This window comes from Emys orbicularis, chromosome 8 (genome assembly GCF_028017835.1).
Source record: "Emys orbicularis isolate rEmyOrb1 chromosome 8, rEmyOrb1.hap1, whole genome shotgun sequence".
Taxonomy (NCBI): domain Eukaryota; kingdom Metazoa; phylum Chordata; order Testudines; family Emydidae; genus Emys; species Emys orbicularis.
In genome coordinates this window covers 1934704-1947528 of record NC_088690.1, presented here as the reverse complement: position 1 = coordinate 1947528, position 12825 = coordinate 1934704, and the positions used below count along the sequence as shown (strand labels likewise).

Sequence of the window (12825 nt, the reverse complement as noted above, 5' to 3'; positions counted from 1 at the left end):
GTGACCGGAGCGAGGCTGGCGATTGGCTCCGGGGAGGGCGGGCGGTACCAGGGGATCAAACTACAAAGCCCAGAGTGCTCCGCGCCAGCTCCTTCCTCCCCGCATGTCTGTGCCGGCTCCTCCCATTGGCTGCGGCCGCAGCCTCAGTCCGAAACGTGATGCGATTGGCTCCGGGCTCTGGGGGCGAGATTTGCAGACGGGGCAATGCCGGCTCGTCATTGGCTGGCGCTGTCCTTGCCCTGGAAGCGAGTCCCGGGTGAGTCCACGTGGTTTGTGCTGGGGAGGCCGGTGAGTGCGAGCGACTGGGACCCCCGTGGGGCGGGGGCTGTTCACTCTGGGCCCTAGTGACGGCCCGACCTGGGCGCCGGGCTACTTACCCCGCTCCGCGCCTGGAACCCGCTGGGAGCCCCAGCCAGCCAGACCCCGCCCCCCCGACCTCACCCGAGCCAGCCAGTCCCCGGCCCCCCCGACCTCGCCCTCCTCCCCCAGCCAGCCAGTCCCCGGCCCCCCCGACCTCGCCCTCCTCCCCCAGCCAGCCAGTCCCCGGCCCCCCCGACCTCACCCGAGCCAGCCAGTCCCCGGCCCCCCCGACCTCGCCCCCCCCCCGAGCCAGCCAGTCCCCCCCCCTCGAGCCAGCCAGTCCCCCCCCCCTCGAGCCAGCCAGTCCCCGGCCCCCCCGACCTCACCCGAGCCAGCCAGTCCCCGGCCCCCCCGACCTCGCCCCTCCCCGAGCCAGCCAGACCCCGCCCCCGAGCCAGCCAGTCCCCCCCCCCTCGAGCCAGCCAGTCCCCGGCCCCCCCGACCTCTCCCTCCTCCCCCAGCCAGCCAGTCCCCTGCCCCCCCGACCTCACCCGAGCCAGCCAGTCCCCTGCCCCCCGACCTCGCCCTCCTCCCCCAGCCAGCCAGTCCCCTGCCCCCCCGACCTCACCCGAGCCAGCCAGTCCCCTGCCCCCCGACCTCGCCCTCCTCCCCCAGCCAGCCAGTCCCCTGCCCCCCGACCTCGCCCTCCTCCCCCAGCCAGCCAGTCCCCTGCCCCCCCGACCTCACCCGAGCCAGCCAGTCCCCTGCCCCCCGACCTCGCCCTCCTCCCCCAGCCAGCCAGTCCCCTGCCCCCCCGACCTCACCCGAGCCAGCCAGTCCCCTGCCCCCCCGACCTCGCCCTCCTCCCCCAGCCAGCCAGTCCCCGGCCCCCCTGACCTCACCCCCCCCGAGACAGCCAGTCCCTCTGACACCCCCCCAGTCAGCCAGACCCACACTCTGGAGCCGGATTGGGGTCGGCGCTCCCTCGAGACGAAAGGCCCTGAGTCCCCTTCCCCAGGCTAGGGAGCCAGGTCGGTGCAGGGGTCCCTCTGCGCTGGTGCCGGCTGGGGAGCTCTGCCCAGCGCTTTCCTGCCCCTCTCCTTTCCCGGGGCCGTGTGGGGTCCGGCGACACCCTCGCCGCGCGGACATTCCAGTGCAGAGACCGAGGCCAGGGCTACGCTCAGGGGCGTGAGCGCTGTGGGGAAACTGACCTAAGCCCCACGTGGCCAGTGCTAGGCTGGTGGGAGGGGACCCGGGGTACCTACAGCGACCCGAGGGGTTCCCCGGCACTGCAGTGTCTGCACTGACCCATCACAGCCAGGCCGCTGCAGCCTCTGGAGCGCGGACAAACCCTGAGAAATACTCGCGCTTCCTTCCTGATGGCCTGTGGTTGCAGGTGATGCTGGGGTAACCATGGCGACCCTCTTCAGTAACGATGGGGCCGAGGTGGTCCAGAGGGCCCTGCCTGCCAAGGAGTCGAGTGGCAGGACCCCCGCTGAGGCCCTCGAGGAGTTCTACGAGCTGGAGCGAGCCGCAGCCTTCGTCACAGCAAGCGGGTTTCAGAGGGTGAGTCACTGCCGAGGGCTCGGACGTTCTCCCCCCCCCAAGCCTGTCCAAGCGCCCGCATGGTCCTTTAGCTCCATTGGGTAGCGCGCTGGCGTCAGCCCCACCTCCCACCCCTGGGTGCAGGCCCACACCAGGCTGGCGCTGCTAGAGACCCTCCCACAGAGATGTGGCCCCATGTGCCCTTCAGCCTGTGCCGCTTCTCCAGACAGCTGGGGCAGGTTCCCTCGGGAGCTGGGGATTGTCCTGGCCGGCTCCCCTCTGCCGGTGGAGCAGGCAGCAGCCCCCCAGCTGTGAGGGGGTGTTACCAGGAATTGAATGACTGCTGGGCTCCCTGCCCCAGGCGGCTCACTTGGGCCACAGCTGGCTGTAGAGATTCCTGTTCTGCTCCATGGGGCGGGGGGGCTGCCCTGAGCGTGGCTGGGCAGGGGCTCCATGTGTGCTGGGCCTCGTATGTATCCACGTCTCCCTGCGCTGGCCCCGCCGGCAGGTTGCCCTGCAGTTCCCCGACGAGCTCCTGGCAGATTCAGCCGCCGTCGCAGCTAAGATGGAGGCGGCGACCGGCAGCAAAATGTACATCCTGGGGGATACGTCGTACGGCAGGTTGGTGCCCCACCCCCACCTGTGCTCAGGTTGGCCTCCAGCCCCAGCCCTTCCCCCGTGCTGGATCGGTGGGAGGGGAGAAGCTGCCCCCCAGGACAGGAACCGCTGTGCGCCCAGCCTTGTGCTGCCAGGTGCCATGGCCGATCCCCCTTTCCCCCCCCTTGGGCCCCTTCCTCCTCTTGGGGCTCAGAGGGCTCCCCCCGCCCTGTTTTTCCTCCTGTCCTGCGGCCCCTCTGGCTCTCTCACTTCTCCCCTAGGTCCTGTTAACACGCCCGTCCTGATCATTCTGTGCCAGGTCCCATTACAGTGAGCAGCCAGCCGCTCCCCCCGGGGGGCATGGCTCGTACCCCGCCCCCTAAGCGACAGCAGCTTTGGCATTGATTTGACTGATGGGTCGCCCGTGCCAGCCCTGTTGGTTTGAGGGGCTCCTGGCTCCGTGAGGAGCAGGGCGCATTGCTTACTGCTGGGCTGCCAGGCCCGTGGCCAGTGCAGGCTCCGGGGAGGTTGCCCAAAGCGATGCTGGGCCTGCTGTGACTGTGCCCAGAGTGGCTGGGCACCCTGGTGTCGGAGCGCAGGGCCCTGCGGGCGGAGGTGGGGGCAGAGGAGAGCAGCCTCCTGCGCTGTGCTGCCCGCGGCCCCCCCAGGTCGCCGTGTCTCCAGCTGACACTTTCCCTTCCTCCGGTAGCTGCTGCGTGGACGAGGTGGCCGCGGAGCACGTGGGGGCGGAGGCCGTGGTGCACTACGGCCCCGCGTGTCTGAGCCCCTGCAGGAAGTTGCCGGTGCTGCACGTGTTTGGCCGGCAGCCCCTGGACACGGAGCGCTGCGCGGGGGCCTTCCGGGAGCTCTACCCTGACCCCCAGAGCCACGTGGTGGTGCTGAGTGATGTGGTCTACGCCCACGCGCTAGGTGAGAGTGGCATCCGGGGTGGGCCGTGCGTGACGGGTTGTCACCCCCGGGTGCTGTCTGGGGGTCGTGGGAACCGCTGTGCCCCTGAACCATCCAGCTGGGCTGGCCTGTCTCACGCTGCTCCGCCCCCACTGCCCCTCTCCAGGCCCTGTTATCACCCAACGCGACAGCAGGTGGCGCCACACACCCAGCTGAGCTACCTGAGTGCTTCACCTAAGCCACAAGGACAAACAGGAGACACCAGCCAATTGCCAGCTCCCCAGCCCGGCACCCCTACTGGAGTCTAAACCCAGTATTACAGCGTCTTGCGCCGCATGTGGATCTGTACAGTTCAAGCTCATTAAGATAGTTCCCTCGGGCAGGGAGAGACGTGCACAACAAGCCTGCATTAACCAAGCGGAGATTTTCCAGACACTTCACTTAAAGTCACGCTGGTTAAGAGAAAACATAAAACAAGTTTATTAACTACAGAAAGAGACTGGAAGTGATTCTAAGGGACAGCGAACAGAGCAAAGCAGATACCTAGCAAATAAACAAAACCGCTGTCACGGGGTCCCCGGGCGATGCTCTGGAACTGCTCCCCACAAAGCCAGTCAGGACTTTGGGGAGCCTCCTTTCCCTCGGAGCAGACCGTCTTCAGGGCAAGACGCTCACACGGCTTCACCTCCTGGGTCTCTCCTGGGAGCATTCAGCATATGTCCCTCCGTGCGCTTCCCACAGTGAGTCCGCCCAGGCGGGGTCCTGGGGAAGCCAAAGGGTTCTGCACCCCCCACTTTGCAGTCAGACGTGACTCTCGGCCAGCCAGTAAAACAGGTTTATTAGACGACAGGAACACGGTCTAAAACAGAGCTTGTAGGTCCAGCGAACGGGACCCCTCCGCCGGGTCCATTCTGGGGCCCATCGAGGCAGACCCCCATCTGCCCTCCCTTCCAGTCCCCAGCTAGCTCCAAACTCTGAAAACTCCTCCAGCCCCTCCTTCTCTGGGCTTTGTCTCTTTCCCGGGCCAGGAGGTCACCTGATCTTTTTGTTCACCTTTAGCTATTTCCTTGCAGGGGGGAAGGGGCCCTGGCCATTTGTTGCCAGGGAGACAGAGTGTCAGTGATTGATGCACACTGGCCTTTCCCCACCACCTAGAGACTTAAGAAATGCATAGGGGAAACTGAGGCACCCACACAATATTCAGAGGAAACATTAAGAACAGGCCCACTTAGTCACAACCACAAACTAAGCCTAACATACTAGATAGGTGGGATTGGAATGATCTGTTTCTCACCCTGACGGATGGTCCAAGCCGGCCTGCAGATTAAGGCACAGACTGCAATTGCTGGGCAGCCTGGGTGCCTGTAATGGGGCTTTGCCGAGGTTCGTCCCTCGGCGGGGCTGTGGGGTATCCCACCGCCTCGCCCTAGTTCGCTGTCAGTCCTGGCTCTGCGGTAGTGTGGGACAGCAAACACTCGGTTAGGGACTCAGGCCCTTTACGCCAGGGCTGAGTCAATAGTTCTGTAGCAGCCCAGGCCCTAGGTCAGGGCGGGGCAGCAACCACACAGTCAGGGACTCAGGCCCTTAAGCAGGGGCTGAGTCAATGAGCAACAGGTCCCAGCCTCTCCAGGCCAGGGAAAAGGGGGTGTCTGCCACCCACGGGTTGGGTGGCAGGGGGGACGCAGGCCCTCCCACTCCACTGCGTCCCAGCCCGGGGCCCTAGCAGCGGCAGAAACTCGCTGCTGTCAGTGGGGATCCTGGCCGCAACACACTGACATGGGCTCTGGCAGTGCTGCAGCCAGATGGGGGTCGGCTGCCCCCGGGCTACTTCCCCACTCCCCCTCGTAGGGTACCTGGGCCGTACTAGTGTCGTCGGTGCTCTCCACCAGCATCGGCTCCTCTGGGTAGGTGGCGAAGGGCAGGCTCGGCTCCTCCTCGGGGTAGCCGTCACGGGGCAGGCTCGGCTCCTCGGGGTAGCTGGCACGGGGCAGGCTCGGCCAGTCCTCCTCAGGGTACCGGGCGAGAGGTAGGCTCGGCTGGCCTGGTGAGTCAGCAGGCCGGTCGCGGCCTGCGGCCGTCTCCCAAGCGGGAGCTCAGCCAGAGACGTCTGCTCTCTTCGCCGGCATGGGCTCCACTGAGCTTGGCAGGCGGGCTTTTATACTTCCGGGTCGGTGCCGTGACCTCTGAGGGGCGGGCGCCGAACCCGGTGGCTCCGCCCACGTTGGTATTAGGGGAGGTTCGGCCCTCAGCGGGGCTGTGGGGTATCCCACCGCCTCTCTACAGTGCCCCTCCCCCGTTCCAAGTCCTTTGTCTTTTGGAGCTTCTTCCAGGGGTGGGGGTGTGGGGGAGTGAAGACCAATCGTGATGTCTCTCCCTTTGTTCCCAGCCCAGTTTGTGGAAAAATACAGGTACCAAAATGGAGTTAAGTGTCATGTGGTCTGGTCACATGTCCTTGCTGGGTGCTAGCAGCCATTAGTCATTGGCTGGCTGCAACGTTCACCGGAAGGCTCAGCTCTTCCATGGCCCATTGACTTTGCTGATGGGCCATGGGCACTGTCTGGCTTCTTCCTCGCTGTACCTGACAGGCTGGCTGTGGGTGTCGCCCAGAATGAGCCCGTTGGAAGTACAGGTCCCTAGTCATATTTATAATTTCAGATACAAAACTGACCCAAAGAGGGTGATCCTATTCGGCAAATCAGCCCTTTTCCCGAGACCCCTCACACGACTAATCTTGTACCATAATCATACCACAGTGGGGAATCTGGGGTGCAGTGTCACAGCGTGCACGGGGGGGTCGCGTGCCCTCTCCGGGGCCCAACCTAGCCTGCGGGGGGGAGGGGGGGAGGGATCAGAGCAGCAGGAACCAAACCGGGTGGGCTGGCCAGTCTCATCCCCTGAGCTTCGCCAGCCCCTGCTGCCCCAGCCTGGGTCCCCCATACACAGGCCTGCCGATGCCCCTGCCTGGGGGGCTCTGTGCATGGGGCTGGCCTGCCTGGGGCCTGCTCAACCTGTCATCCCTCCCCCCCAGGTGAGCTGGAGCAGCTGCTGGGCCCGGAGTACCCCCACGTTGTCTTCTCCCGCCTGGCGAGTGATGGGGCCCCCGACTGCCCGCAGGGCCCGGGGCTAGTGCAGCAGTTTGGGCGCCTCTTTGCCGTGGCGGCGCGGCGCAGGCTGCAGGACTACGCCGTGTTCTACGTGGGCGCCGAGGGCCTGGCCCTCACCAACTTCATGCTGAGCTGGAACCGCTGCCCCTTCAGCTCCTTCGACCCGGCCACGGGCTGCGGGCGCCACGAGAGCCTCGACGCCAACCGGGCGCTGCTGCGGCGCCTCTACCTGGTGGAGCGGGCCCGGGATGCCCGCGTGGTGGGCATCCTGGTGGGCACGCTGGGCGTGGCCGGCTACCTCTCCGTCCTGGAGCACTTGCGGGACACCCTGCGCCGGGCTGGCAAGCGCAGCTACACTCTGGCCATGGGCAAGCTGAGCCCCGCCAAGCTGGCCAACTTCCTGGAGGTGGACGTGTTCGTGCTGGTGGCTTGTCCCCAGAACTCCCTGCTGGACTCCAGGGACTTCTACCGGCCTGTGGTGACGCCCTACGAGCTGGAGCTGGCCTGTAACCCAGCCCGGGAGTGGAGCAGCCTCTACGTCACTGACTTCAGAGACCTGCTGCCAGGTACCAGGCCGGCGCCATGCCAGGGGGTAGCGCCAGAGCCGCCGGGAGCTATTGTAGCGCCCCCTGCCGGGAGAGGCCGGGGCCGGGGCTGGGGCTCCCCCCCCCCCCCAGCCAGCGCTCCTGTCCCACTCCCCACAGCGCCCCCTGCCGGGGGAGGCTGGGGCTGGGCCCCCCCCCCCGCCAGCGCTCCTGTCCCGCTCCCCATAGCGCCCCCTGCTGGGGGAGGCCGGGGCTGGGGCTCCCCCCAGCCAGCGCTCCTGTCCCGCTCCCCACAGCGCCCCCTGCTGGGAGAGGCCAGGGCTGGAGTAGCCGGGAGCCCTGCCATACCCAGTTCTCACACGTTATCTGGCCGTAGCTCCCACCCTGACTCACTGGGTGAGCTGGAGCCCGGGAGGCTCCAGATGCAGGGTAACCCCAGTGTGGGTAGCTGTGGGTGTGGGCCCCAGCCTGGCAGGGTGGATTTGGGGCTGGCCGCCCCCCTGGAGGCTGCTCTCTGACGTCTCTCCCCCTGGCAGGCGGCTGTGCACATGTCGACTTCCCAGACACGGTCCCCGGGGACGTTCCTGACGTGTCGCTGATCACTGGGGAGCTGCGCGCGGCTGGGCTTTCCAGCTCCCCGGCCCCGGCCTCCAGCTCTGCCCTGGCCTGCCGGAACCCGGAGCTCGCGCTGGCCCAGATCAGCCCGGCTGGTTTGTGCTTTGCTTTATTTACCCCTCCCCGTGTCTCCGCTGCCCACCCTTTCCACCCCATAGAGTGATGCCAAACCTCTGCCCACAGCGCCCCCTGCTGGGGCTGCTGTATCCGAACCCCACCCAGCCCCTCCCACTCCCCACAGCGCCCCCTGCTGGGGCTGGAGTATCCGGAACCCCACCCAGCCCACCCCACTCCCCACAGCGCCCCCTGCTGGGGCTGGAGTATCTGGAACCCCACCCAGCCCACCCCACTCCCCACAGCGCCCCCTGCTGGGGCTGGAGTATCCGGAACCCCACCCAGCCCACCCCACTCCCCACAGCGCCCCCTGCTGGGGCTGGAGTAGTCAGGACCCCCCCAGCCCCTTCCAGTGCTCCTGTCCCTGCAGCACCCCCTGCTGGGAGAGGCCAGGGCTGGCACAGCCAGGAGCTCCCCCACAGGGCTGTGCCCGGTCCCCACTAACCGCTCCCTCCCTTGCTCCCAGCCTCCTTCCTGGAGTCGCGCAGTTGGCGGGGCTTGGAGCAGCAGCTGGGCCAGACGCCCGTGACAAAGGCCGTGTCGGGCCGGCGGGGGATCGCGATCGCCTACGAGGATGAGGCTTCTGGGTGACCCTGACCCTGCAGGACGCCACTGTTGGGAGACGGGCCCTGCGGGGCTCCAGCCTCCTGCCGTGGGTCGCCCTGGGCCCGCCTGCAGCTCAGTCCTGGGGCCGACGCGAACAGCTGCCCTCTCCTGCTGGGGCCTGGCATCGGAACCGGACTCGAGTGCAGGATCCCGGGGGCTGCCGGCGCGGCTCTGCCAGGGACGCTGGCCTGGGTTCAGCTGTGCGTTAGTGAACCCCATGGCGTCCGGGGTGCGACTCCGTGGGGTGGGCGGACACACGGACACACCAACCCCCCGCAGCCCACTCTGCCACCACCCCACATGGCCGCCGTGGACAGGGGCCACCTGGGAGTGACCCCCCCCCCCCCCCGCTACCCCAGCTGGCTGCTCCCAGGGGCAAGGGCTGGGCTGGGCAGGGCCTGGCCTCTGCCCTGAGCCTGTATCCCCCCCGCCTGCCTGACCAGCGCCGGGGGGCGGGTAGAGGAGCTCGGCATCCCCCCGGCTCCCCTTGCAGCGCTCGCCCAGCACTAGCCTGAAGCCAGCGAGGCAAAGGCAGCCGTGTCTGAGGGCAGGAGGCAGTGCCCAGGCAGTTGGGCTAACGGGGCCTTCAGGTAGTCTATTAACCCCTTCCTGCCTTGGGGGGAAAGGCGTCTGCCCCATTCCGTGGAGATGGGCTGTGTAGGGTTGCCAGCCCTCCAGGAGTGCCCTGGAGTCACCAAGAATTAAAGCTTAATTTTGTGAACGCTCGTGTCATGTGATGAAACCTCCAGGGACACGTCCCCCACACGGGCAGCCACAGCTCTGCTCGGGGGCTGTTCCCGGGCCTGGGCGGGGCGGGTCACACTCGCTGATCACAACGGGCCCTGCCGGCCGCTGGTGCTGCGCATTACAGGGCGTGGCACCAGCAGTGCTGGCTCTAACATCAGAGCAGCCAGAGTGGGTCAGACCAAAGGTCCATCTAGCCCAGTCTCCTGTCTGCTGACAGTGGCCAATGCCAGGTGCCCAGAGGGAATGAACAGAACAAGTAAGCCTCAAGTGATCCATCCCCTGTTGCCCATTCCCAGCTTCTGGCAAACTGAGCCGAGGGCCACCATCCCTGCCCATCTTGGCTAACAGCCATTGAGGGACCGATCCTCCATGAATTTATCTAGTTCTTTTTTCAACCCTGTTATAGTCTTGGCCTTCACCACATCCTCTGGCAAGGAGTTCCACAAGTTCACTGTGTGTTGTGTGAAGAAATACTTCCTTTTGTTTGTGTTAAAGCTGCTGTCTGGAATGAATGAGCCACTCAAACATGAACTCTCACCCTGTGTGACGGGGTGGGGATTTTTTCCTTTGGGACGACTACTGTGTGCCTCAGTTTCCCCTAAGAGCTGCATGGTTAACTAGGGCTGGGGAGATTGTTTACTCTGCAGAGAGCCGGCTGTGACCAATGCCTAGCCGGGGCCTGGCCCCATGCCATGGAGAGTCCCCAAAGACAACTGCCCAGACCCTGGGTACCTACCAACCAACGACCAGGGGCTGCCCTCTCTGGAAGGCAGCCCTTTGCAACTAGAGAGCAGAGGCCTGAGGAGGAGGCCAGGTGACAGTGGTTCCCTAGGAACAAGAACATAAGCCAAAGGGGGTCAGTGGGGCTGCTGGCGTCAGGGACGCTCCTGGCTGGGCTGCAGCAGGGCTCAGAGGGGAGCGCTGGACTCCAGACTAACCCAGAGGGACACGCTGTGAATTGCTGCTAACCAAGGACGCTGTGTCCAGAAACCCGCCTGCCCTTACCCCGGTGATGGAGTCACCCAGCGTCAGGGAATTGGGGGCTCCCTGCGGGGTGCAAGCCCAGGGGACTTGCTGCGGGCAGCTCCCAGCCCTGCTGGAGGGGCCGAGGTTGGTCCCAGGAGGGGGGGAAGCCAAGGGGCTGGTGCCAGCGAGCATGTGACCCTGAGGGGCAGACACAAGCTGTGGGTCCCCCAGGCAGCACCCTCCCAGGAGCCAGCTAAAGTGTCACCGCCTGCACTGCAATGCCAGCACTGCGCAGACGAACCAGAGGTGTGAGCCTGCCAGGCCCGGGCCCTCTGCGCCAGCCACCACCTGGGACTGGGTCAAACTCAAACACATCCCAGGGCAGGACGCCGCAGCACCAGGCCCCGAGGCAGACGGCCAGCGGGTGCCCCAAAGAGCTGGGGCTGACAGGAGGAGCCGGCCGGAGGTGGGTGGGTGGGGGGGGTGTGGGTGTGTGAGAGAGGGGGGGGGGGGAAGAGCAGGGGCTGGGGGACCCAGTGCTGGAGCAGCCCCCAGCTGGGCTAGGAGGGGCAGGACTCCGCCTGCTCCTAAGGTCAGCTGGTGCTTTCCCCCCCACAACCAGCCAGGCTCGAGTTCCTCCCCCTACTAGCCTGGAGAGGGGTGTGTGCTGCTCTGCCCCTCCCCCCAAAGCCTGTGGCCCCCCGCTCCGCACCTCTATCCATGGCCGCTAAGGGAGGGGGACATGGCACCTGGGAGGGCAAGGCAAGAACGTGTCTTGTGCAAACGACTCTGGCTGGCTGCTCGTTCCATCAGCCCTGCAGCAAGTGCCAGTGGCTGGCCAGCAGCCAGCTCTGGGGTGGATCATGGCAGCTGGCTGCCCCCTGCAGCACTCGCAAGGGGGAGGCCCCATGGTGGGATTGGGCCAGGACAGCAGGGCTGCAATGGCCCAGGGGGCTGTGACCTCCCTCCCATGATCTGCAGCAGAGCTGCCCAGCACCATGCTGGGGCCTTGGGGTCAGCGCTGACTCCGCAGGGAGCGGGGCCAACACAGCTCCCTCCTCCCCCAAGGCTGACAGGACGTAGCGCGTTTTCCCCAGCCCAGCCAGCAACCTGGGGCTGTTCCCACCCTCCGCCTGCAGCCCCGCAACAGGGTGCAGGAAGCAGCAGGCACATCAGCCACCCCCCCCCCCGCCCTGTGGTGACTGGGAGCCGACCCCCAGCAGGGCTATGGTGGCAGCAGCAAGCCGGGGGCACGGCTCAGTAGCCACAGGGCCCAGGCCCCTCTTGTCCCACGTTCAGGCTGGGGCCCGGGAGGGGCTGCCCTGGCTGTTCCGGCACCACTCCGGGCCAGGCTTGGGCCCTGCCTGGCAGAGCTGGGTCTGAACATGCCCAGCCAGCTGCCCGCTGTGCGCCCTGCCTCACCAGACAGCGGTCAGGACTCATCCTGCTGCACTCCACTGAGCCCCTGCTAAGGACAAGGCATGAGGCTGCCCCACACATGGGGGGCAGTAGGGAGATGCCCAAGGCAAGGTCCAGCCTTTGGCCCATATCAAAGGAAACCAAGAAGGCTGATGCAACAGCATCACGCAGTGGCAGGCTGAGCCACTGCAGGGGAAATTAAACCTGGCCCACAAGGCCCTGGGCCTGGCTCTGTGCCATGGGGCAGCCTCGCTCCTGACCCTTGAGAAACCCACCTGGCCTCCCTGTACCTGTGGCTGAAGAGAAGCCAGCGAGGCTGGGATGAACCAGGCAGGGTCCCATGTGACAGCGCAAACTGGCAGCATGTGGGTGCTGTTCCATGTGACTGGCGCACCCCTGAACTGAGCATCCCCAAACCCCGCTAAGCACATGAAGGGCTGGGCCCGGCTGCCCAGCTGAGGTTCAGGCTTGGGGGCAAGGCCGGGGGCGTGGCCAGCTGGATTGCATTCTCACAGGCCGGGTGAGCCTGCAGCCCTGGTGAGAACATGCCCTGCCCACCCCAGGGCACCCTACAGCGACCTCTCCCAGGGCTGAGGCATAGCTGTGCCCATCAGCTGGGCGCCCGAAGGAGCAGCAGCCCACACCCCTGCTTAGAGTGACCGCAGGGCGGTTGTGAAGAGAAGGGCGCTCTGGGAACTGGGCGTCGCTGGTCCCTAGACACACTCCAGCCCTGGCTGCCTACGCTTGGGGTGGCACAGGAGATGCTCCAGCAGCCCTGGCCCCTGTGAGAGCCTCCCCCCACCCGACCAGACGGACAAGTCTTCGCCTGCTCTGCTGCAGGCCGCTTCGGCTAGTGCGGAGTTCCAGTCAGATGCAGCGGCTGCTTGCTCCGTTCTCAGGCCAGTACCTGCAGCACAGCCACCAGCTCTCCCGGCCCTGGCCTGGTGCTTTTCCTCGGGCAGCGAGACAGGGGTCCCAAGCTACCACCTCTAGGGCGAAGCCGCTCCACGCAGCCGCACCAGCCTCATGCTGATTCCCCTGGGCTCCCAGGCCCCAGAGCCTGTTCAGAGAGCGGCAGGGTAAGGAGCAACAAGCCAAACCCCTGGCAGACAGCAGCTCCCAGCACCTGCGTGCTGAGCTCCTCGCCCCTGGGGTTGCAGCCTGAGCACCCCCTGCTGGCCATGCACAGAGGGGTACCAAGGCCATATGCTCCAGTGGAGAGGGGAGGCTCTGGGGGGTGCCCCTGGCGCTGGGCTGAGCAGGACCCAGGCAGAAGAAACAGCCACAGCGTAGAAATATCCTGACTATAATTAGGTGCAGGGCTCCCCCAAACCATACACACACGGCCAGAGGGCAAG

General features: G+C 66.2%; 1 protein-coding gene across 1 annotated transcript; it reads left to right on the top strand.

Moving 5' to 3' along the window:
- The first annotated feature begins 1713 nt into the window (after window positions 1–1713).
- DPH2 (diphthamide biosynthesis 2) lies at window positions 1714–8320 on the top strand. The gene is made up of 6 exons (XM_065410077.1): window positions 1714–1866; window positions 2354–2466; window positions 3152–3372; window positions 6380–7021; window positions 7537–7710; window positions 8196–8320. The coding sequence occupies exons 1-6, from the start codon at window positions 1714–1716 to the stop codon at window positions 8318–8320; spliced, it is 1428 nt and encodes a 475-aa protein (XP_065266149.1).
- The last annotated feature ends 4505 nt before the right edge of the window (window positions 8321–12825 follow it).

Excerpts from the sequence above, each read along its gene's own strand:
- DPH2 (XM_065410077.1), top strand. The coding sequence starts at position 1,714 with ATGGCGACCCTCTTCAGTAACGATGGGGCCGAGGTGGTCCAGAGGGCC. Across the intron at positions 3,373-6,379 it reads GGTCTACGCCCACGCGCTAG|GTGAGCTGGAGCAGCTGCTG; the intron begins GTGAGAGTGGCA and ends CCTCCCCCCCAG. Across the intron at positions 7,711-8,195 it reads GGCCCAGATCAGCCCGGCTG|CCTCCTTCCTGGAGTCGCGC; the intron begins GTTTGTGCTTTG and ends CCTTGCTCCCAG.